The sequence below is a fragment of the Stegostoma tigrinum genome, chromosome 2 (genome assembly GCF_030684315.1).
Source record: "Stegostoma tigrinum isolate sSteTig4 chromosome 2, sSteTig4.hap1, whole genome shotgun sequence".
Lineage (NCBI taxonomy): Eukaryota > Metazoa > Chordata > Chondrichthyes > Orectolobiformes > Stegostomatidae > Stegostoma > Stegostoma tigrinum.
Window position 1 is genome coordinate 101,592,091 of NC_081355.1, and position 26,353 is coordinate 101,618,443.

General features: G+C 41.1%; 1 protein-coding gene across 2 annotated transcripts in view; it reads left to right on the forward strand.

Moving 5' to 3' along the window:
* lancl2 (LanC lantibiotic synthetase component C-like 2 (bacterial)) overlaps positions 1 to 26,353 on the forward strand; it is an 86,055-nt gene that overhangs the window by 11,547 nt on the left and 48,155 nt on the right. The window contains exon 1 of one of the 2 annotated variants that reach the window (XM_048563522.2): positions 12,868 to 13,397. The exons of the other annotated variant lie outside the window; for it this stretch is intronic. Coding sequence (XP_048419479.1) covers positions 13,224 to 13,397 — 174 coding nt within the window. The 5' untranslated portion in view covers positions 12,868 to 13,223. Of the gene's footprint in view, positions 1 to 12,867; positions 13,398 to 26,353 lie in introns of those variants that run through there. 2 annotated transcript variants of the gene reach the window in all.

A 26,353-nucleotide genomic window follows, 5' to 3' on the forward strand; every position in this document is an offset into this window, starting at 1 on the left:
TGTTTAGATACTGGAGTACAGTCTGACCAAAACAGTTGGATGCAATTGGAGGTAGAGCTGGCCTGTAAAAAGAAGGAAAAGACAGCTATAACAAAGTGTGGGGTTGGATGAACACAGCAGTCGGAGTAGCATCTAAGGAGCACAAGAGCTGAGGTTTCGGTGGTCGAGGCCTGAAACGTCAGCTTGTCTGCTCCTAAGATGCTGCTCAGCCTGCGGTGCTCATCCAGCTCCACACTTTGTTATCTCAGATTCTCCAGCATCTGCAGTTCCCATTATCTCTGATGCAAAGACAGCTATGTCTGGAAGAAGATGTGAAAGAGAACTGGAAAAGTGCATTTTTTGGGTAACAGTTGTACATATTGGATCTTTGGTGGCATAGAGTTCCAGTCCTTCTGTAGAAAGAAAGTTTATAATCAGTGGTCATCTGGATGGACTGCTAAGATATTTCTGTCACAAAGGCAGAGAGGTAGAAAAGTTCGGCAAGTCTGGCAGCAACTGTGGAGAGAAATAAGAGTTAATGTTTTGTTTCCAGAGACTCTTCCTCAGAGCTGGGGTCAGAGAAAGAGTCACTGGACCCAAAATGTTATCTTTTTTTGAAACAGGCCATTTCGTCCAAAACGTCCACACCAAATCTCCAAAGAGAATCCCATCCAAACTCACCCTGCTATCCTCTCCTTGCATTTCCCATGGCTAATCCACCTAAACCTGCACATCTTTGGACTGTGGGAGGAAACCAGAGCATGTGGAGGACACCCAGGCAGACACAGGGAGAATGTGCAAACTCCACATAGACATTTGCCCGAGGCAGGAATTGAATCCAGGTCCCTGCTTTTGTGAGGCAGCAGTGCAAACCACTGAGCCTCTCTGTCCACAGATGCTGCCAGATCTGCTGAGTTTTTCCTAGGAATCTCTGTTTTTGTTTCTGAAGTACAGCAACCATACAGCTTTTTCTTTAGGATTTTACGAGAAATTTGTGGCAGCTGCCTGGATTGTATTTGCCACTTAAATTGCAGTCTGTTGGGTGTTCAACTACAATTTATCAGTCAACACTCATCTGTCTGATATTCATGTCAGATGTTGTATAAGCATCTTTCTAGTGGATTCATTTATTTTCTAACTTTATGCAGTAATATTTATTTCAGAAAATAAACATTTTGAGAAAGATTTTTATCCTGAGCTCATGACAACAATTCCCAGGAATACCAATTCAGGAAAATCAAAACATAGACTGTGCGAGATGAAATAGTATCAGAGACAATGGGAACTGCAGATGCTGGAGAATTCCAAGATAATAAAATGTGAGGCTGGATGAACACAGCAGGCCAAGCAGCATCTCAGGAGCACAAAAGCTGACGTTTCGGGCCTAGACCCTTCATCATCTGATGAAGGGTCTAGGCCCAAAACGTCAGCTTTTGTGCTCCTGAGATGTTGCTTGGCCTGCTGTGTTCATCCAGCCTCACATTTTATTATCTGTGTGAGATGAGGATGCTTTAGGTAGAAGTGATGTCATGGAGTATGCATATGTTAGTACTGATGAACAGTTAACTGCCAAGGCATTTAAAAAAAATCAGGTACATGACATTGCCCTTAGAATTGAACCAATGAATAGAACGTAGAACATAGGACATTACAGCGCAGTACAGGCCCTTTGGCCCTCAATGTTGCGCCGGCCTGTGAAACCATTCTGAGGCTTATCTAACCTACACTATTCTACTATCATCCATATGTTTATCCAATGACCATTTAAATGCCCTTAAAGTTGGCGAGTCAGGCAGGGTTTCAGGCAAGGCTTTGCATGCCCTTACTACTCTCTAAGTAAAGAAACTACTTCTGACATCTGTCCTATATCTATCACCCCTCAATTTAAAGCTATGTCCCCTCATGCTAGCCATCACCATCTGAGGAAAAAGGCTCTCACTGTCCACCCTATCTAATCTTCTGATCTGCCTGTATGTCCCTATTAAGTCACCTCTCCACCTTCTTCTCTCTAACGAAAACAGCCTCAGGTCCCTCTGCCTTTCCTCATAAGACCTTCCCTCCACACCAGGCAACATCCTGGTAAATCTCCTCTGCACCCTTTCCAATGCTTCCACATCCTTCCTATAATGCACGACCAGAAGTGTACACAGTACTCCAACAGCAGCCGCACCATAGTGTTGTACAGCTGCAACAAGACCTCATGGCTCTGAAATTCAATCCCTCTTCCAATAAAACCTAACACACCTAACCTTGGCCTTCTTAACAGCCCTATCAACCTGGGTGGCAACTTTCAGGGATCCATGCACATGGACACTAAGATCTCTCTGTTCATCCACACTATCAAGAAACTTACCATTAGCCCTGTACTCTGTATTCCTGTTACTCCTTCCAAAGTGAATCACCTCATACTTTTCCGCTTAAACTTCATTTGCCACCTCTCAGCCCATCTCTGCAGCTTATCTGTGTCTTTCTGTAACCTGCAACATCCTTCCCCACTATCCACAACTCTACCAACTTGAATGTCATCCGCAAATTTCCTAACCTGTTCGTCTTCCCTGGGCTGACATATCCCTTCCCTACCTCCCCACCTATACTTTCCTCTCCATCTATCTTCTTTTCTCTCCATCTTCAGTCTGCCTCCCCCTCTCTCCCTATTTATTCCAGAACCCTCACCCCATCCCCCTCTCTGATGAAGGGTCTAGGCCCGAAACGTCAGCTTTTGCGCTCCTGAGATACTGCTGGGCCTGCTGTGTTCATCCAGCCTCACATTTTATTCTCTTGGATTCTCCAGCATCTGCAGTTCCCATTATCACTTCTACAACTTCATCCAGGATACTTATAAAAATGACAAACAGCAGTGGCCCCAAAACAGATCCTTGCAGTACACCATGAGTAACTGTACTCCAGGATGAACATTCCCCATCAACCACCATCCTCTGTCTTCTTACAGCTAGCCAATTTCTGATCCAAACCGCTAAATCACCCTCAATCCCATGCCTCTGTGTTTTCTGCAATAGCCTACCATAGGGAACATTATCAAACGCTTTACTGAAATCCATATACACCACAACAACCGCTTTACCCTCATCCACCTGTTTGGTCACCTTCTCACAGAACTCAATAAGCTTTGTAAGGCACAACCTACCCTTCACAGAACCGTGTTGACTATCACTAATCAAATTATTCCTTTCTAGAGTATAAATCCTATCTCTTACAATCCTCTCCAACACTTTACCCACAACTGAGTAAGGCTCACTGGTCTATAATTACCAGGGTTGTCTCTACTGCCCTTCTTGAACAAGGGGACAACATTTGCTATCCTCCAGTCTTCTGGCACTATTCCTGTAGTCAATGATGACATAAAGATCAAAGACAAAGGCTCTGCAATCTCCTCCCTAGCTTCCCAGAGAATCCTATGATAAATCCCATCTGGCCCAGGGGTCTTATGTATTTTCACACTTTCCAGAATTACTAACACCTTCTCCTTATGAACTTCAATCCCGTCTATTCTAATAGCCTGTATCTCAGTATTCTCCTCGACGACATTGCCTTTTTCCTGTGTAAATACGGACAAAAACTATTCATTTATCGACTCTTCTATCTCTTCAGACTCCATGCACAACATCCTATTACGGTCCTTGGCTGACCCTAATCTTACTCCAGTCATTCTTTTATTCCTGACATACCTATAGAAAGCTTTAGGGTTTTCCTTGATCATACCTGCCAAAGACTTCTCATGTCCCGTCCTGGCTCTTCTTAGCTCTCTCTTTAGGTCCTTCCTGGCTAACTTGTAACTCTCAAGCACCCTAACTGAACTTTCACGCCTCATCTTTACATAAGCCTCATTCTTCCTCTTGACAAGAGATTCAACTTCTTTAGAAAACCACTTGCTCAACCACTTCCTCCCTACTTGACAGGTACATACTTATCAAGGACATGCTGTTCCTTGAACAAGTTCCACATTTCAATTGTGCCCAGCTCTTGCAGTTTCCTTCCCCATACTGTGCATCCTAAATCTTGCCTAATTACCTCATAATTGCTTTTCCCCCAGCTATAACTCTTGCCCTGTGGTATACACCTATCCCTTTCCATCGCTAAAGTAAACATAACCGAATTGTGGTCACTATCACCAAAGTGCTCACCTACCTCCAAATCTAACACCTGGCCTGGTTCAGTACCCAGTACCAAATCCAATGTGGCCTCACCTCTTGTTGGCCTGTCTACATACTGTGTCAGGAAACCCTCCTGCACACGTTGGACAAAAACTGACCCATCTAAAGTACTCGAACAATAGCATTACCAATCAATATTTGGAAAGTTAAAGGTCCCTGTAATAGCCACCCTGTTACTATCGCTCCTATCCAGAATCATCTTTGTAATCCTTTCCTCTACATCTCTGGAATTTTTTGGAGGCCTATAGAAAACTCCCAGCAGGGTGACCTCTCCTTTCCTGTTTCCAACATCAGCCCATATTACTTCAGTAGACGAGTCCTCATCAAACATCTTTTCTGCCACCGTAATACTATCCTTGACTAACAGTGCCACACCTCCCCCTCTCTTACCACCTTCCCTGATCTTACTGAAACTTCTAAACCCCAGAACCTGCAACAACCATTCCTGTCCCTGCTCTATCCATGTCTCCGAAATGGCCACAACATCAAAGTCCCAGGTACCAAACCCATGCTGCAAGTTCACCCACCTTATTCCGGATGGTCCTGGCATTGAAGCAGACACACTTCAAACCACATTCCTGCCTGCTGGTACACTCCTGCGATCTTGAAACCTTATTCATGACCTCACTACTCTCAATCTCCTGTACACTGGACCTACAATTCAGGTTCCCATCCCCCTGCTGAATTAGTTTAAACCCTCACGAAGAGCATTAGCAAATTCCACCGCTAACCGCACCCCCCCCCCCCCAACCCCCCGACCCCCAGCATATTGGTACCCTTCTGGTTCAGGAGTAGACCATCCTGTTTGTATTGGTCCCACCTACACCAGAATGAATCCCAATTATCCAGGTATCTGAATCCCTCCCTCCTGCACCATCACTGCAGCCACGTCTTCAACTGCTCTCTCTCCCTATTCCTTGTCTTGTTAGCATGTGGCATGGGTAACAATCCAGAGATAACAACTCTGTTTGTTCTAGTTCTAAGCTTCCACCCTAGCTCCTTGAATTTCTGCCTTACATTCCCATACCTTTTCCTATCTATATTGTTAGTGCCGATGTGGACCACGATTTGGGGCTGCTCCCCCTCCCCCTTAAGGATCCTGAAAACACGATCCAAGACATCATGGACCCTGGCACCTGGGAGGCAACACACCAACCGTGAGTCTCTCTCGTTCCCACAGAATCTCCTGTCTGTCCCCTAACTATGGAGTCCCCAATGACTAATGGTCTCTTCCTCTCCCCCCTTCCCTTCTGAGCAACAGTGACAGACTCTGTGCCAGAGACCTGCACCTCATGGCTTACCCCTGGTAAGTCGTCCCTCCCAACAATATCCAAAACGTTAGACTTGTTATTGAGGAGAACGGCCACAGAACGGGACCCCTGCTCTGTCTGCCTGTTCCCTTCCCGTCCGCTGACTGTAACCCATCTGCTTTTTTCCTGTACCTGAGGTGTGACTACCTCCCAGTAACGCCTCTCAATCACCCCCTCAGCCTCCCGAATGATCCAAAGTTCATTCAGCTCCAGTTCCCTAACGTGGTTTCCAAGGAACTGCAGTTGGGTGCACTTCCCTCAGATGAAGTCAGTGAGGACACTAGTGGTGACCCTTACCTCCCACATTCTACAGGAGGAGCATGCAACTGCCCTGACATCCATTCCCACTGTTCTAAATTCCCAAACAGACTATTGAAAAAGAAAACTAGTAACATAGAACATAGAACATAGAACATAGAACAGTACAGCACACAACAGGCCCTTCAGCCCACAATGTTGTGCCGACCATTGATCCTCATGTATGCACCCTCAAATTTCTGTGACCATATACATGTCCAGCAGTCTCTTAAATGACCCCAATGACCTTGCTTCCACAACTGCTGCTGGCAACGCATTCCATGCTCTCACAACTCTCTGCGTAAAGAACCTGCCTCTGACATCCCCTCTATACTTTCCACCAACCAGCTTAAAACTATGACCCCTCGTGCTAGCCATTTCTGCCCTGGGAAATAGTCTCTGGCTATCAACTCTATCTATGCCTCTCATTATCTTGTATACCTCAATTAGGTCCCCTCTCCTCCTCCTTTTCTCCAATGAAAAGAGACCGAGCTCAGTCAACCTCTCTTCATAAGATAAGCCCTCCAGTCCAGGCAGCATCCTGGTAAACCTCCTCTGAACCGTCTCCAAAGCATCCACATCTTTCCTATAATAGGGAGCCCAGAACTGGACGCAGGCCTTACCAAATCGGTGCTTGGAGCCTTTCTTTTTGGTTAGAGGAGGAGGGTGGGTGGAAGACACTATCTAAGTAGTGTTTCGGGTAAAGCAACCTCCCAAATATATTATCTCACTAACTCACGTCCCGTGTCCACTCCTGCTCAGCGTGTGCTCCTCCTATTCAAGAAGTAAGTTTTTATACTTCCAGTCGACAAAATGTGTTGCACTGCTGCTGCTGAGAAACAAGAGTTTGTTGAGTTGAAACAGCTACAGTGCTTGTTGTGTTCTCTGTCTGCAAGGACTTGTGGATTGTATCAAATGCATATCCCTTCAGGTACTTGCCACAAGCAAAGGTGCTGACCATACTCAACCAGCACTTGCGACAGTGTCTAACATTAGATATGATTCTTCTATTGGATAACATTGGCTATATCTTCCAACAATCAATTTAGGATTGTCAGGCAGGCTTGCAGTATGGCACACTTGTGTCAGTTCCTGCTTTTAGTTTAAAGTTTAAACAAATCCAGGCAATTAACTGTCAAATCAGCAGAAATATGTTAAATCTCAAAGGCAACATGTTTGTCAGAGTCCATTTGCCAACCAATTAGCACTCTCCTCTCATGTAACCTGAAATTATTTTTGCCATTCAATTGGCACTCTTGTGAATTGTCCAGATTATGGTGAAATATTTTTTCTTGTCCTAACATGTCTTTTATTGGCAATACTCAAGTTCTGTACTATCAAATAACTAAATGTTTCTTTTGTTTCTTAAAACCTATTAGAATCTTGTGGCTTTATTCTTTTAGCAAACATGTGGGATTTAAAACTTGATCTACTTTAAACATCACAGTTACGGGTCCCCAACCACATTATATCATTACATTTGTCAATCATGTCTGGGATCCTAATACTCTGTGAAGAGTAATTTTCAGTGTGATCAGAATCCCAGTCGAAGCTTCCCTCTATGCTTACCAGACTTATAACAATATCATGTTGTGAGAATAGTATGTTTTACTTAAGTTGCAGCTATGCAAGTTTTAGGTAAAATGATTTTCGTCTGTACCAAGTTATACTATTTTCATCAGGCAATGATGAAAGAAGAACTTCTACATTTTGTATGAACCTCAGAAAGACTTTATGGTTCTTTCTGAAAGGTTCTGTAGGAGGAAAATCATCACAAGTTAATTTTCTGATCAAACAATGAGCCTGCCCATTTTATGTGGCATGCACTATAGCTACATCAACATTGATAAATCAAACATGGAGATCAATTTATTTTTCAAATGACAAAATCCTTTTTGATGGACCTCTAATTAAAGGATTTAAAGTGAATTTAAGAACATAAGAACTAGGAGCAGGAGTAGGCCATCTGGCCCCTCGAGCCGACTCCCGCCATTTAATAAGATGATGGCTGATCTTTTTGAGACTCAGCTCCACTTACCCGCCCACTCGCCATAACCCTTAATTCCTTTACTGTTCAAAAATTTATCTAGCTTTGCCTTAAAAACATTTGGTGAGGTAGCTTCAACCGCTTCACTGGGCAGGGAATTCCACAGATTCACAATCCTTTGGCTGAAGAAGTTCCTCCTGATATCAATCCTACATCGGCTTCCCTTTATTTTGAGACAATGCCCTCTAGTCCTAATTTCACCTGCTAGTGGAAACAACCTCCCTGCCTCCACTTTATCTATTCCCTTCACAATTTTTTATGTTTCTATAAGATCTTCTGAATTCCAATGAGTGTAATCTCAGCCTAATCAGTCTCTCCTCATAATCCAACCTTCTCAACTCCGGAATCAACCAAGTGAATCTCCTCTGCACCCCCTCTAGTGCTAGTATATCTCTTTTCAAGTAAGGAGACCAAAACTGCACACAGTACTCCAGCTGTGGCCTCACCAGGACCCTAAACAGCTGCAGCATAGCCTTCCTGTTTTTAAACTCCGTCCCTCGGACAATGGCAGACAAAATTCCATTTGCCTTTTTAATCGCTTATTGCACCTGCAATCCCATCTTCAGTGATTCATGCACAAGGACACCCAAGTCCCTCTGCACAGCAGCGTGCTGCAATTTTTTTACCATTTAAATCACAGTCCATTTTGCTGTTATTCCTACCAAAATGGATGACCTCACACTTATCAACATTTGGATATTTTGAACCAGGGTTAGTCAAAAAAGAAGGCAGTGATATAAAAGGATGAATTATAAGACTAACAGAAAGAAAAAGTTAAGATTTATATATGTATTTGTTCTTTGGTTTCATTTTTAAGTCCAGAAAATTATGGAAAAGAGCAGTATTGAAATACGAAATGAGTTTCCTCTTAGACAAGATGGTTTTGCTAAGTAAGTAAAAGCATGGGTCTACATGCTTGACTGGCCTGAATTAGGAATCATGAGTGAGGAGAGGCAGGTTTCCCATGTGTGGAAAATTACAGTGGAGAGGTATTTTTCAGACTGAGAGTATAAAACAAAAACAGGTTATAGTTATGCAACACAATTAATGTAATTAAATTTCCCAAGACACTTCACTATAGCGATAAAAAAACAAAGTATGGTACTGAACCATATAATGAGATATTGGATCAGATGATCAAAGCCTTAATCAAGGAGGTGGATTAGAAAGAATGTTGCAAACGGTTGCAAACTAGAGAATGAGGTAGAAAGATATAGGGAATGTAATATAGAGTTTAGGACCTAGACAAATGAAGGCACAAAGACCAAACGATTGGTATTCAAAATCAGGGATGTTCAAGAGGCCTTAATTAGAGGAGAGCAAATATCTCAAAGGATTTGAGGGACAATAGTGATATGGAGCAATTTAAAAAGATGACAATTTTAAAATGAAGACTTTGCTGACCTGAAGCCATTGTGGGTTAGCAAACACTACTCTAATATGTGAATAGGACTTTGAGTGAGTTAACACATAAGCAGCAAGTATTTGGATAATCAAGTTGACAAAGGATAAAATGTGGAAAACCAGTCAGGTTTCAGTTTAAATTGGTAAGTCCAGCAGTAATAAAAATATGACTGAAGAGTTCAGCAGCATATGATCTGGGAAAGAGGCAAAGTCAGTCAATTCCCATCAAGGTGGAAACAGGCAGTCTTCACGATGGCAAACATGAGGTCAGATCTCATCTTGAGGATACGAGAGGAAGAAAAAATTGTGTCTGTATGTATTACAAGAAGCTGCAGCGTTGATTAAAGAACTAATATTTTATATTGTAATATTTCTTTAAAATATATTAAGAATGTTCAATCCTTCAATGTCTAGTTTCTCATTTTTGTCAGTTCAATCACTGAGTTGTTTTTAAGTTCATGCATGGCGATTTTTGATCTGATCACATAATAATCATTATCTGTGTTAGATTCATTTCAAGTTTTAATTCAAACTTTGATGCTGCTAATACTTGGGAATTTGAGAAGACATTTTAAAAATATCAAAAAAGTGATTTGGTTATATCATTAGTTGCTTTTCAATGTCAAAGAATAAGTGGTTAATATAGGTGACTATATAAATCAATATGCACCCTTTCTAATGACTTTTCTTTATGCTTCTACGTCACCAAAAATAATCAAGGCATGATAAGGAAAGCAGCATCTAATCAGGGCCAAAGCATCAGAACAACAGGAACCCCTTGAGCACATTTCACTATTCAGGCCAATTTATTAACAGCATTACTAAAATTATACTGAGATTCAACAACTTTTCATCAATTTGGCTCTGTATATGGATAATATTCAAAGCATTAACAGTCACACCATTTACACAGTCAAAAACAAAATGCTGCCAATATTGAAAATTTGAAATAAAAGATGAAATACTTGAAAATCTCAGCAGGTCTGGCACATCTGTGGGCAGTGAAAGAGTTAACATTTCAGGCTGATGGCCATTTTGTCAGAACACATTAATGAGAAGGATACCTAGTCTTTCAACAGAGTCTTGCAGTGGCTAATGATGATAGCGAGCTCAGGAAATAAATCTAAAACATCTCAGTTTCAGTTAGTTAATTACATCTGTGTCTCTATAACTTCATCCCTCTGGCACCATCTAAATCAACTTCCTTGCAAACAGACTCATTTTTGATTTCAAAAATGAACATTAATGCACATTTTTGCACCATCAGACCAACAGTATATTTTTAAACACCATTAAGCATTTCCTGCCTTCACTCCAGTCTCATTCGATCTGTTGCCAGAATCTTATCCATGCCTTCATTATCCTGTACTTGTCTACTCCAAAGCACATCTGGCAGGTCCCTCACATTCTACCTTCTGTAAACTTGAGATCAAAATCTCTGATGCCCATATCTAAACTCACACGAAGTGCTGCAGAGATAGTAGGAACTGCCGATGCTGGAGAATCTGAGCTAACATGGTGTGAAGCTGGATGAACGCAGCAGGCCAAGCAGCATCAGAGGAGCAGGAAAGTTGATGTTTCGGGTCAAGAACCTTCTTCAGAAATGGGGGAGGAGAAGGGGATTCTGAAATAATTAGGGAGAGAGGGAGAGGCGGATAGAAGATGGATAAAGGAGAAGATTGGGTGAGAGGAGACAGACAGGTCAAAGACATGGTGTTAGAGCCTTCGCTGGCTGTGTAATACCTGCTGTTAATTAGTCTATCTGGTAAACTATTTAGTGAAAATTGTAGGCAATGGTATTTCCTTAAATTATTTGGTAGTTTTACTGACTTAAGTGCATTGATACATACCTCTACCACAAGAACTGCAGACACTTGTGAATATCACCACCTGCAAGTTCCCCTCAAGCCACCTGACTTGGAACCATATATGCTTCACTGTCCAGGGTCAGAATCCAATAATTTCCTTCCCAAAAACACCATGAGTGTATCTGATCCCCATGGACTGAAGTATTTCAGGATAATAGCTCACCACCACCTTCTCAAGGGCAAATAGGGGTGGGCAACAACTATTGTTTAGCTAGAGGGTAGCACGGTGGCTCAGTGGTTAGCACTGCAGCCTCACAGCGCCAGGGACCCAGGTTCAATTTCAGCCTTGGGTAACTGTCTGTACAGAGTTTGCACGTTCTCCCCGTGACTGCATGGGTTTCCTCCAGTTTCCTCCCACAGTCCAAAGATGTGCAGGCTAGGTGGATTGGCCATATTAAATTGTCCATAGTGTTCAGGGGTGTGTGGGTTATAGGGGGATGGGTCTGGGTGGGATGCTCCAAGGGGCAGTGTGGACTTGTTGGGCCAAAGGGCCTGTTTCCACACTGTAGGGAATCTAGAGATGCTTACATCCTGAAAGAAAAAAAAACTCATATTTTCATTGGGGTCATTTAAGAGACTGCTGGACATGTATATGGTCACAGAAATTTGAGGGTGCATACATGAGGATCAATGGTCGGCACAACATTGTGGGCTGAAGGGCCTGTTCTGTGCTGTACTGTTCTATGTTCTATGTTCTAGCCTGTTGATTTTTCATCTGGAAGAGAATGGCACTTCAGTTAGCCTGGATGTTAATAAGGTAGTGGAAATTTGTTCAAGAATAGAACTACAATCAAGTGCAATTAAGGTTAGTTGTAATGTTCCCACAGCTTTAAAAAAAGCTATCAATTCCCATTAGTTCATAAGCAAAGTAGTAGAGAACTACTGCTGCTCTTGAAACTTTACCACAAATTATCATCTTTATAAGAGAAGGGGTGGTAGGGGAAATGAGGAAAATGAAAGAAAAGGAGAAAAGATCCATAAAAGTCTATGATTCTATTTCATCCAAATATAAAAGAAAGATTTAACCTCATGCATTTAATCTGGATAGACAATGAATTTTAGTTCTCGAGAGAATAAAGCTTCGGCACATTATGATTTTTTCCTCCAGCAATATTCAAGTTTGAGTAAAGTATTGAAAATAAGAAATGCACCATCTGTTCAGTTGACGATTGGTCCAATGATGCTGATTTTTCAAAAGCTTTATGGCTCTGTAAAGGTGCCCAACCCCCTTCACCTGCTCCACTGTCTGACAACAGCAAAACAAGATAGAAGTCATTTGCAGAAATCTTTTCTATAGAACTCATTCCTCGATTAGCTTTCTAAACGGAATGATCTGTCATTATAAAGCCTTGTGTAGGGTGCTTAATGTGACATAAAATAGAAATGCAAGCGTTTGTTTTTTTGTTAACAGATGTTGGGTTCTTGGCACTAGAAAGTAGACTGTGATGTTCCATCAGCATTAGTTATAGCAAATTTTAATAGATTTCTGATTTATTTAAAGAATATAATCACTGATTTTATGTCGGTTGTTTTAATGATCAAAAACATCTTTATCACCATGGGTTGTGCTAAATAGAGAAAAAAAGAAAATAAAACTGTTAATTAATCCTTTTGTCAATTATGGAAAAGTGGTGTGCGCTGCAGAGTATTTGAGAGAGAACCCGGACAGTGTATATTTTTAATATAAAACAATTCTCTGACTCCTTTGAAGGGCGTATTATGTTGCAGTGCAATTACCGAAGGGCGAATTAATTTGCAAGTGGCCGGAGCATATTGATTAAAGCCGTGAGGGAATACTCCCCCCCCCCCCACAAGAGATCGAGGGGTGGGGAAAGGTTGGTGGGTATTGACTGAGAGGTGGAGATGGTCTAGACTGTTTGCAGCCCCATTTCTCTTTCTCTCTGTGGGGAGTCTGCTACTGAGTTTATGAATGACAAATACAAAAAGAAGAGGGGAGTGGCTGTTGATTTTTCTCTATCTCTCAGGGTACTGTGCCTTGTAGTCAGAAAGCAGCAGACGGTGCACCTCTGCAGGATTTGCCTCCTCCCGCCCGGTCCCCGCTGGCAGTGAGGGAGTGGAGGGGGAAAACGCTTGCACACCCGCCGCGCCTTTTGTCCCTCTCGGGGCCCCGTCGCCCCGGGGTGTGATGGGAGAGACCATGTCGAAACGGTTGAGATCGGAGCCGGAGATGGAGGAGCGCTCGTTCTGTAACCCGTACCCGGACTGCAGAGGGAACGGCGCCGCCTCGGCGCCCACCAGCAGCACCGGGGCGCACGATCAGCAACAGGAGGCAGCGGACTGCTTCGACTCGAACGGGAAGGTAACGGAAATAACGACAGAAATAGCGATGGAGGGGCGGCGTGGGGATGATCCTCCTCCGCTGAAACAGGGGCCTTTTGGCCGATTGCTCACCTGTCGTCTCCTCCTCCTATCCCCCCACCACCCCCCTCCCTGTCATCTCGGGTGATCCTGCTACCCCCTCCCAAAGAGGGACGGGGACTTGTTGGTTCCGCCTCTTCAAACCCGGCTGTTCATTTTGTTTAATTGACCACAGCCGAAAGCAGGACAGACAAGGCTAGGTACGAGGGGCTGAATGGTCTACCTCTGCACCCAGTTTCGGTGACTAGTAATTTGGGTAGTTTTTCTGCCGACGTTTATGCCCCAACATGGCAGGTGGTGACACTTGAATTCTGTACAGTTCTTGAATTGAAAAATAAACTGGCCTAATGACAACCATGTAGCCATTATTGATTGCTGCTAAATCCCGTGGTGTTCAGTAATACCCTTACCAAGAGACATATCCCCCGTCCTTACCTAGTCTGGACAACATGCAATTCCAAATCCACAGCAATATTGTTCACTCTTAATTGCCCTCTGGGCAGTTGGGGATGGGCAGTGAATGCTGGCTAGTCTCACCAGAAACCCCACGTCCTGTGAATATTTTGTTTTAAAAAACATTTCGGATGTACAATAGCAATTGATCAAATATAATAGAAATATCGGATTTGCTCCTGAGATGCTGCTTGGCCTGCTGTTCATCCAGCTACACACTTTGTTATCTTGGATTCTCTAGCATCTGCAGTTCCCATTATCTCTGATCACTATTTCATTTCTGTTAGCCAGGTTAAAGTCTCAGTAGTGAAATTACTCCTATCAAAACAACAAATGGTATCCTCCTTGATTTGGGATGGGAGGGGATAAAAAGCAAAAATCCGGTAAACAAAGGACTGGATGGTGGAGATCTGAAGCCAACAAATGGACATTGCTGCTGGACAAAGTCAGCAGTTCTGGCAGCCTGTGGACTGACAGCTTATTTCTCCATGGATTTTAAGAAAAAACAGGTGTTGCTATACCTGAGTCTCTGGCACTAGAGGTAGCGGGAACTGTAGATGCTGGAGAATCTGAGATAACGAGGTGTAGAGCTGGATGAACACGGCTGGCCGAGCAGGAGAGGAGCATTCCTGAAGAAGGGTCTAGGCTCAAAACATCAGCTTTCCTGCTCCTCTGATGCTGTTTGGCTGGCTGTGTTCATCCAGCTGTACACCTTATTATTTCTCTGGCAATATCTGTCTGTTTATCCCTCTTCCTCCCTTTTTAACTTGTCTGCAGCCTTAGACACTGTTGACCACACCATTCTCCTCCATCTCCTGATTGGTCAACCAGCTAGATGAAACTGTTCGGATTTGGTTCCATTCTTATCTCTCTAATCAGAACCTGACTATCACTTGCAATAGCTTCGCTTCCTACTCCTATAATGATTACTTCTGTCTACTGCAGATCTATCTCCTAGTTGCACCTTATGTCCCTCTAGGTGCAGTGACATAAAAGAATTGCAGCTATCGTATTCACATGTACAATTGTTTTATTCTCACTTAATTTAGTTTTTGGAAACCTGAAAAGCCAACTGAATGAAGCCATAAAGTTACAGTTTAAATCAAAATAACTTCACCAACCAATCAAAGCATGAGTATAAACTAATAATTATCTTAATATTTAGCAATTGACTGAGAAATATTTAAAATACAATGAACAGTTGTAAGCAAAGTTCTTAGCTCAGTTTTCCATCTACGCTCATTTGACTTGCACTCCCAATAACTCAGATTAGGTATTGAGAACGTAGAACGGTGCAGGACATGAGTGGGTCCCTTGGCCCATGAAGTTGTGTCAGATGTAACACCAAACTAGACTAATCCCTCTGGCCTTTTGTCCATATCCCTGCATCCCATGCATATTCATGTGCTTGTCTAAAAATCCCTAAAACAGACTTATCGTATCTTCCTTCAACACCACCACCCTGGCAGTGCATTCCAGACTCCTACCACTCTTTAACTTTAAAATAAAACTTGCCATTCACATTTCCTTTGAACCTTCTCCCCCCCCCCACCTCAGATGCATGCCCCCTAGTATTGGACATTTCAACTATGAGGTGTGGATTCTGATAATCAATCCTATGTATGCATCTCATAATTTTATAGAATCTATCAAGCCTCCCCTCAGCCTCCACCACCCCGAAGATGACAACCTGAGTGTTTCCAACTTCTCTGTATAGCTCATACCATCTAATCCAGGAAGCATCCTAGTAAACTTGTTCTGCACCCTCCCCAAGCCTCCATATCCTTCTTGTAACGTGGTGACCAGAACTGAACACAATATTCTAATGTGACCTAACCAAAGTCTTGTAAAGCTGCAACATGACGTTCTGACTCCTGTATTAAACACCCCAAAAATAAAGGCAAATGTACCATATGCCTTCTTTACCACCCTATCTACTTGCATGGCCATTTTCAGAGAGCTGTGGAATTGAACCCCCGAGATCCCTCTGTACCTCGATGCTGTTCAGGGTCCTGCAATTAACTGCGTACTTTTCCTTAACATTTGAGCTCCCAAAGTGCAGCTGTTCACACTTACCTGGATGAAACTCAATTTGCCATTTTGCTACCCATACCTTTAACTGATCATTAACCCACTGTATCCTTTGACACCTTCTACACTATTCACAACTCCACTGATCTTTATCATCTGCAATATTACTAGCACACATCTACATTTTCATCACGTCATTTTTTAAAAAATATCTTTCACAAACAGCAGAGGGACCTGTATGGATCCCAGTGAAACACCACTAGTCACAGACTTCCACCCAGAAAATCACTCTTCCATCACTGTCCTGTGCCTTCTATGGACAAGCCGATTCTGAATCCATGTGGCCAAGTATTTGTGGATCCCATGCATCTTAATCTTCTGGATGAGCCTACCATGAGGGACCTTGTCGAAAGGTTTACTTAAGTCCACGTAAACAACATCCACTGCTCTACCCTGTTTGATCACCTTAGTTAGTTCCTCTAAAAATTCAAATTTAGTGAATCAGACATGACCTCCCCTGCCCAAAACCATGTCTTATTTACCTGATTAGGCCATACTTTTCCAGTTGAGTAAATCCCATCTCCAAGAATTCTCTCCAAAAGCTTCATGAACACTGATGTGAGACACACCGGTCTGCAGTTTCTTGGTTTGTCCCTGTTTCCCTTCTTGAACAGAGAGGGGAATGTTAGCTACCTGCCAGTGCTCCAGGACCTCTCGAGTGGCTAGTGAGGATACAAGGATCTTGGTCAAGGCCCCAGTAATCTCCTCTCTTGGCTCTCAGTAACCTGGGGTAAATACCATCAGGCCCTGGGCATGGGGACTTATCCATCTTAATGCTTTTCAAGAGACCCAGCCCAACTTTCTTTCTTTATCTTAAAGTTCCCCAGCATATTAGCATACTCCACAGAAATCTCCCTGTCCTCCATATCCTCCTCCTGGGTGAATACTGATGCAAAGTATTTATTTAGGATCTAGAATGCATCCTTTTCGTCCAAGTTCCCTCCTTTATCCTTGAGTTATCCTGCCTTCTCCCTAGTTATCATCTTGTTTTTATTATATATGTAGAATGCCATGGGATTCTCTTTAACCCTGCTTGCCAAAGTCATTTCAAGGCTCTTGTTTGAGTTATTTCCTTGTTTCTTTATATTCCTCATAGGCCCTGTTTGATTTTAGTTTCCTAAACCTACATATGCTTCTTTTTCTCCGACTAAATTCAGAACAGCACTTGTTACCAAGAGTCCTTTACCTTGCCATCCTTGTCCTCCCACCTTACTGGAACATGTTGGTCCTGAACTTTGATCAGCAGGTCTTTTAAACAACTGCCACATGTCAACTGTGGACTTGCCTAATAACAGCTCCTCCCAATTAACACTCACTAGCTTCTGTCTAATACTGACGTAATTTTCCCTTCCCTAATTTAGTACCTTCCCACAAGGTCCTGACTTAACCTTATTCATAGCTCCCTTAAAACTATAGGGGTTGTGATTACTGTTTTCAAAATGCTCTTCCACTGAAAGGTCAGTCACCTGACCAGGTTCATCAGACAATACAAGGTCCAGAATGACCCCTCCTCTAGTTGGACTATTCACATACTATTTCAAGAAACTCTCTTGGATGCACCTAACCAATCCTGTCCTGGCTAAGCCCCTTGCTGTAAGGGAGCCCCAGTCAATATTGGGGAAGCTAAAGTCACCATTGTGACAACCCTGTTATTATTGCACCTTTCCATTATCTGCCTACATAGTTGTTCCTCAATGTCTCAGTGGGTGTTGAGGGAGCCTATAATTGTAACCTTATTAGATTGATTGCTGCCATTCTTATCTTTGAGCTGTACCCATGTTGTCTTAATGGATGTGACCTCCATTTATCAGATTTGGAAGATTAATTATGTGGTCTGAATATCATTTCAGACATTTATATAAGATGAGATTTCTTGGCCATCTGCTTATTCCCTTCAAAGCTGCCTCTTCAAATCTCCTCAGCTGTCCCATGCTTGTCGACTGCTTGGTTGACACAAATGCTTCTTTAATATAACAACAGTGGGTCAAAATACTCCTGGTTCTAATATTCTTGAAGTCTCGAGTCATAGAACAGAACAGCACAAGAATGGGTCCTTTAGCCCATTATGTTTTGCCAAACTTGATGCTAAATTAAACTAATCCCTTCTGCCTGTCCTTGGTCCGTATCCTCCATTCCTTGCATAATCATGTGCCCCTATCATAACTACTTCCACCACCACCACCCCTGACAGCATGTTCCAGATACCTACTACATTTTTGGTTGGGGGGGAAAAAACTTGCCCCTCACAACTCCTCTGAACTTTCCGCTTCTCATCTTAAATGTATGAACCATACTATTAGATAATTCAACATTGCATTTAACAACTTCATTTTGGCAATCCCAGAATTTCAGTCCCAGTTACTAAATTACTTTGATCAAAAGACTTCAAAAAAATGTTTAGCCAGCATGGAAAATTTCTATTAAACTCTGCTAGAAAGAGATGTTCTGTGATTTTATTTAAGTTTATCTTGTGATCCTTCAACTCAACTATTACCTGAAAATTTAACCAATTTGCATTGTATTTAAGAATATAAGATGGAATCTTTTGCTTTCATTGGTAATGAACTTGGATGTGGGAAAATCATGGAATTAGATAGCTGTCAGCATGCAACCCTGAGCACAGGTGAGTAATGTGGGGTCACTTGATCAGACGCTGAATGTCCTTTGGACCACCCACAACCTGACAGCTGCTGGGCACACTGCATGGTGACAAGCCCTGCCGGGCTGAGTTGATACTAGTGCCAGCAGGATAAGACCTTGGGTAGTCATTAATCAGTCACTTAAGGGCCTCAATTGATAGAATGTCAAGCGTGGACCTCCCTTTGATTAGCTGGGATGGTGGTGTATCTGAATTTTGTTCCTGGCAGTGTTTATTCGTGGGTTGCTTCTGATCCTGGTATTCTGATGCCTGTTTCGCAGCAGCAGCAGCAGCTCCCCTATCACACAGAGCAAACTTTGTTGTGATTGGTTGGCAACTCTTGTAAGTGAGACTCCCACCCCTGCATTCTTGATTCTAGGGGAAGTCCTGTCAGTGTCCTCACTATGATCTAACTCCTGATTCAGCAAGCCTTTGCAAAAACAGGCAGTGAGGGGGTAGATCTCCAGCTAGCATGCAAGACCACAATGCCTCAAGAATCTGCCGTAGGACTTTCCTGTAAAGCAGCAGTGGTGGTCTGAAAAATAACCCTTATAGTGCTCTATTGATTTGAATGAATCTGTTCCATGCTGACATCAACCATCTGTTATTTTATACCTTCCTGATGCTTTCCCATCCATATCCAAATTTTTTCCTGGAACCCCACAACTCTGGACCTGTTTACGAGTTGATATAGAAAACTATTTTATTTTGGCTGCGGATTATGGAATACTGAACAAGTGATTGATTTCCCTACTGTTAACTAACAGAGATTTGATGCATTGGCTGTGTGAGAACCATAAATCTGTTAAACACTAAGATCAATTAAGTGACTAGTACAATCTCCAAGCAAGATACTTGTGTACCTTTAGCTTTTCTTTTTGTAAAATATAATTTGCTTGTCTTCCCTTTTCTCATCAGGTTCCTTCCCAGTAGCCTAATATCTAAATTGTGAAATGACAGATTACATATCAAGCTTTCAAACTAAGGTTGTACTAGGAACAATGCGGTGCTATTTAGCCCCTTGTTTGTGGTCTGCCATTCAATTTCTTGTCACTGCTGTGATCTCATATTGTTGCCTTTGCCCCACAATCTCTTATATTTCATTAAATAAAATCTACCAAACTCTGTTTTAAGCTTAACAATTGACCTCGTAGTAATTGTTGTTTATATAAGAGCATCATACTTTTATCATCCATTTAGAAGTCTTAACTTGATACCAGCTTTCAGTTTTTAGACTAATCCACTAGTGTCTCACTTCTCAGCCTATGGAAATATGAAAAATATCTTAAAAACATTGATCAAATCATCCCTTAGCCATATAAATTTAAGGAAATGCAAGCCTAATTTGTTTAATCTCGCTATTTAACTCTTGGAGGCCAATTATCATTCCAGTAAATTGAGTTTGCACTCCCTTCAAAGCCAATATAACATTTCTAAGCAGTGATGCCTCAGACTGTTCAATATCCTGGTATAGTCTAACAAGTCAGTCTAACATTTGTGAGCTATCGAATCAGTGGCATGTGGGGGCAGGCTTGTTTTTGTGATGAGAATTAGCTAATGACTAGGTCTCTTTTTTCCTGAAGTATGATTTAAAATCAATATGTCCGAGCAGTTGACTGCAAATCCTTCTGGAATGTTCATGGATGTTTGTTGATACAGTTGGATTTATGCTGAAAGAAAGCATTGTCATTGGCTGTAAGAGGAGCAGGATTTTTAAAAATTTAGTTTCAAAGCTTTTTGTTTTGCTTGAAGGAGACCTGATAGAAGTCAAATGCAAGTACAGCCTCAGCTTGAAAAGGAGATTGTTCAGTGGAGTTAAGGGACTAGGTTACCTTCTGTAAGAGTTTGTGAAAACTGTCAGACTAGAAGTGTTTCTTTGGAACACTGCAGATTATAATAATGCTGAGAAAGTGTAAGTTCTCAGTTGCATGAGTTTTCCAAGGGAAAGACTTCACAGCTCACAACAAGAACAGTTAAGTCAAACCTAGGTCAGGCAGGAAAGGAAGATTTATTTGGATTTTAGTTAACTGTAAAGCAATGATGTGGAGTAAATGAAATTTTATTTAGCTATGTATTTTCAAAACTTTCAAATGGTTGTATTAGCTTGTTACATTTTATTTCTTCTGTTGTCTGATAAATGTCTGTTTACTTTGACTTAATTGTCAAAATCAAATCTGCACCCTTGTGGCAGCCTTTCACTGAAACATAATCGTACATCAAATTAAGAGCTGATCTTTCAAGCCAAATTTTATTGAGATCTGACTTGTCCAATTGTAAAATTAGCTGGGATCATTATAACCAACGCATTCCGCATCCTTGTATTTTGGTCCAACAGTTATAAAGAACAGCATGTTTTCTTTTGCCTTTTTTTAGCATTTCAATGATTTTTAGATCCCTCCACTGGCCACTATTTATAGCTTTTGCCCATTTTAGAAAGTGTCTTTATTTTAGAATTCATAGTGAATTATCTCAATTTTCCCACTCTGAAATCCATTTTGTCCATTCATTTAATTTAACAATGTGCATTGGTACTCTTACAGTTCTGCCTATAGTACTACCAACTTTGTGTCTTGAGCAAATTTGGACAAGTGGCTTTTTAATCCATCTAAATGGTTAAATAAACAAGCTGAATAATTGAATTCCCCAATACAGGTCCTTGCAAAATAATTGTATCCTGTCTGGGACTGTTTGTTGTCACGATTCTGTCTACTAACTACTTAGTTTACTAACAAACTCAATAATTTACCTTCAATTCTGTGGGCTTCAATTGTAGGTGGCAATCCCATGAGGGACCTTTTTATCAAATAGCTTATGAAAGATGATACAAATAACATTCTTCCTCCTTCATCTGTGTCTTATTTTAGTCACCTCTTTGGGGGCAAGGGGTGAGGATGGTAAGTGGAATTTGAAACTCAAATTTGTCACGTGTGACTTCCCTTTTAACAATTCCAAGCTGGTGCTCTCTGGTCATCTGAGTGTTTACAGTATTCAGTCACTATTTTTATTTATAGACTCTTCTCAATTTCCAGGTAACAGATGTTAGGCTAACAGGTCTAATTCCCTGACTCCACCCCCCCCCCCCCCCCCCCCCCCCCCCCCCCCCATCCCTCGCTCTAACTTTGGAAAACTGCATCTTATTCTGCGAGTTAAGCACTCTGAATGGGTCCCAAATTAAGAAGATTTGGATGGTTATGTTTGGGGCGTCTACATATTCCCACTCAACTCTACTTTGAAAATGTCTGGACCTGGGGATTTGTCCTTCTTTAGTGTTGAGAACAATGCATAACTTAAGTTTAAATTATATTGTGTTTTTAAAAAAGCAAAACATGGTTTTGTGAGTTTTGTTTGAAAACTTGAGCGTTGGTGCTGGGAGGCTGAAGTCAGTTTTTGTTTACAAGTGTTTTAATGGTGTTTTAAGCCTTTTGAGACTGATAGTTCATTGGAATTTTAAAAAAAAGTACTGGAGGAAGAAATTGTTACTTAATGGCATGGGTCCAATGATACAAAGGGAATTTAGAAACTCTGGGTGTGGTGTATGCCTGAAAGTGATCAACTGCTGGACACTGCATGCAGTTGCTCTGAAATTATGCTGACCTCTAGTTTGACATCTGTTTTTCAGGTGTTTCTGGCAGAGATGCTTGCTGTGGGGGGAAAAAAGCATCTAGTGAATCCACACATTCACCAAAAGGAAACTGGTGTCAATTTTACCAGTCTGAGCAAGGAGCATTACTGCAGAGATAATTGTAACTCTTCACTGAGGTTTGGGTATTTGTAAGGATATTGATGGGATAAAAGGAGTATTATGAATTTGAATCCTTTACTCTGATGAAATCTTCACAATGTTTTTGTCTGGTATAATATCTCTTTGTTATAATATCAAGGTTTTTCTTGTTCTGGTAACAGTTTATTCTTTGTGCACAAAGACAGCGTCTTGTGAATGTGTTCCATAACCGACCACCTATCAATTTTTTTTTTAAAGTTCGAATCAAACAAACTAGGGTTTACTCCAGTTCCTGACTTGTCTAGTATCCACTTCAGTTTATGTTACAAAAATGTTACAACAACAAAGGTGGACAATAGTATTATCTCAACAAAATATGTAATTCAGCTACTGCCGCAAACCCATGTCCCACCAAAGTTCAACATTGCAAACTCATACTGTCTTCAGAACTTCCAGGCTGCTCATGAATCTCTCAAAAGGGAGGGCAACAAAGCATCAATTATCATGTGAACTTTCTCACTCTAATCTACAACTTATAAAACCAGATGAATGAGCTCAATGTTAGCACCAGGAATTAATTCAAAACTTGATTGTTAGTGTGTAAATATATACTTATCTGCATTACCTAACTTTTTTTTAAATCAAAATTTCAGTAAATGCTGAAATGAAAATTTGTCACTAATGTTCTTTCAAGCTGTGAAACAGAAACTATTTATGTAGAGAGAGCTGCCAGCTTTGCATCACAATTTGAGATGATACGTTGATAGTTTTCTGCATCAGCTGCACCTTTGATAGCAAGTAGTCATCCTGGATTTGACGTTAGTACATTTGTATCAATGGGTTTCATGCGTAACTGTAGTGACTTGACTACAGAATCTAGGCTTAATCCAAAAGGGCTGTGTTGTGAGCACCAGTGTTGAAAGTGACATTTTTGTATGACACTTGCCCTGCTTACACACTGTCCATGAGTAAGTATGAAAACTAAATTGGCATTATTTGAAGCATTATCTGCTGGTTAAGTTAATATCTGCTTTTAGGGTCATGTGTGCAAATTGGTTGCTGCACTTCCCTATACAACAACAACAAACAGTACTTTAGAAGTAATTCATTGGCTGCGAAGTGCTGTAAATTAATATATTACATCATGTCTAATGTGACAACATTATGGATGCCCACATTTTTCAGAATAACAAACTAAAGTAAAGACATTAAACTTGGATATTATAACAGGAGTTTCCACTCCACACACAAATACGTGGGAAACACTTAAGAGGCAAAATTTGTGGACATATTTAGGGATCAACCAAATCCTGCAGTGATGGTATCTTGAAATCATGAGAATTTAGAAAACAAAGTTGGGACATATGCCCTATTTATTTTTGAGTATTTGTTCATATTGATGCTGTAGTGTAATGAGGTGGTATAAAATAATGACCCAAGCATTTCAAATTTGCCATTCATCTTTTGTCTAGCTGCAAGCAAGTATGGATGGCTATTGCTATTTCAGGTCACAGGCTAAGAACTTAGTATGTCTGTAAACATGAGCATGCAGTTTTCGAAGTGCCGGTCTCTCAGGACATACACTCAGTCATCAAAGAAGATCTAATAGCTAGAAAGTGGAAAATATGAGCATGGTTTTGCTTTGTGTTGTTGCCAGCACAGTGAAGTATATTCTACAAATCAAACAATGGAAAATCCACATACTAAATGCTAGGAAATCAGGGAGGGAAGAGTCAGTGGATTCTGTAATACAAAGGCATTCAAGATCTAGTAATAGTGAGCAAAAGTTGGAGAACTCTCTTCAAAAGGTGTACTATATCATATTAACAAACTATTCAAAGCATCAAGTACCTGTTTAGGGTGTACAGCACAGTCAATCTATGGAAGTGAAGGAAAATTTGCAATCTAACAGAAATGATAGAATTCCAGAATCTAACAATTTACTTCAAAAGCAGGTTGGGGTATATTGTATTTTGGTGCCTGTGTACTGCCCTTGTTCCAAATTGGTTATATCCTTTTGCTTATAAGAAGGGGCCTTTACACTCCTCCTCCTCCTCACAGCAGAGAATAACATTGTGGTTTTTAATCGGTGCCTTATTTTTGCCCTTAGTGCTGCCTAATGGACCGAATCATTCTTTTTACTATTAAGTATTCTGGATGCGCAAAGTTGTTCCATAATTCCACCAGCTGATGCAAATATTAGTGGAAAGCTTCAAGCTCAACTGAAGAAAAATCTGTTTCGACTCCTAACAATCTCACTGCTTTTTTTTTTGAAAGCTGAAATCAGATGATATTTCTAACCTGGCCAGATATGTTGTCAAATGTACGCTTGTCTGTCATAGTCCCTAAAGGACTATGACAGTCTGTCTGTTATTAATGCAACATGAATTCTATTTGTATTGAGTTTAAAAAAGCAAGGAGTTTTGATTTTCACAAATGGGATTTTCTATTCAATAGTATATTTATAAAAGAAATTTTCATGTGTTTTGTAGAAGTGCAAATATTATAACATTGATAACATTTTTCAATGACATATGGCATATTTGACAAGTTTTAACATTGAAATCGAACAAATATTTTGTATTAATGAAAATTTCCAAGAACCGACCTTTCCAACCTGTTCTACCATTCAGTAAGATGATAGCTGGTTTGCAAGCTAACTGTAAAAACCCACCTTTGCCCCATGACCCTCAATATAGTTGATAATGACAAACAATCAGTTTTTGATTTTCAAATTATAATCGATGCCAGATCAATTGTTAATTTTCAAGAGACTTCCAAACTTCTGCCATCTTTTTGTGTGTAGAACAGTAGCCTAATTTTATTCCTGAAAGGCCCGGCTTTAAACATCAGATTATGCTCCCAAGTCCAGGACTCCTCAATCAACAGAAATCGTTTTGCTTAATTAAATCTAACAGTTCCCCTTGATGATTTGAAAGTTTTGATCCAATCACCACTTACCCTTCTAAATTTCTGGCCGTACAGGCCATTGGAGTAGAGCTATCATTTCAGTAAATCTATGCTGCACTTAGTTCAAGGCCTGAATAACCTTCCTAAAATGCTGTAGCTAGAATTGTTTTTCGGTCTTTCAGGGGTCTGTTAGTACTTGTATAGCTATCAGTGCTGATACAGTGTGCTGTACAGCAATCAGATGTGTAGAGCTAATGAATTGCTGTTGTCCACTAAGTTAGCAACTTTCCACATGTGATTTAGTCAAAATTGTGATGAATTGCATTTCTGATATGCATGAATAATGGGTACAATTGCTGGGATATTATCTTTGTATTATCTTTATCTCATGATCACTCAAATTCTGTGTTAGTAAGCTGGCAAGACAAAAGGTAACAGACCTGAAATGTTAACTCTGACTTTCTTTCCACTGATATAAATACTCAGCAATACGAACAGTATCATTTTCTATGTTTATTTCGGAAAATATGCAGAGTGATTCTTTTTTGATCATTGACTGTTTTAGTTGGTTGCTGATTGACATGTTATGACAGACCTTTGGAGCGGGCAGTATTTGAACTCAGTCTTTGACTAGATGCTCTGTACCACGAGACCCTAGCTTTGATCGCTGATCGATAAAGTGTAGTCGTGTGAAATGCATTTACCTGGATTAGATGTCCCTCCCTCAAGGCTGTTACAGTAGAGTGGAAATTACCCTTTCTCTGAGCCAGGAGAACTCAGTTCAAGCCTTATCTGCTCCAGGCTTGTGAAATTTACTTTTCTGAGCAGATTGATTAGAAAATATCTGGACCTGGGTTTGTGAGAGCACTTGTGACACATGGAAATTGCGTATTTCTGAGCCAGAAGACCTGGGTTCGAATCCCGCTTGTTTCGGAGTGCTTTGTAACACAGGTTGATTAAAATATCTGCAGTATGTTTACTGGAGTTTTGTGGCACAGTGGTAGCATCCCTGCTTGTGGGCACAGAAGTTCTGTTTCAAATCCCAGCAATGTCATAGCATGTCTGAACAGGTTGACTAAAAATA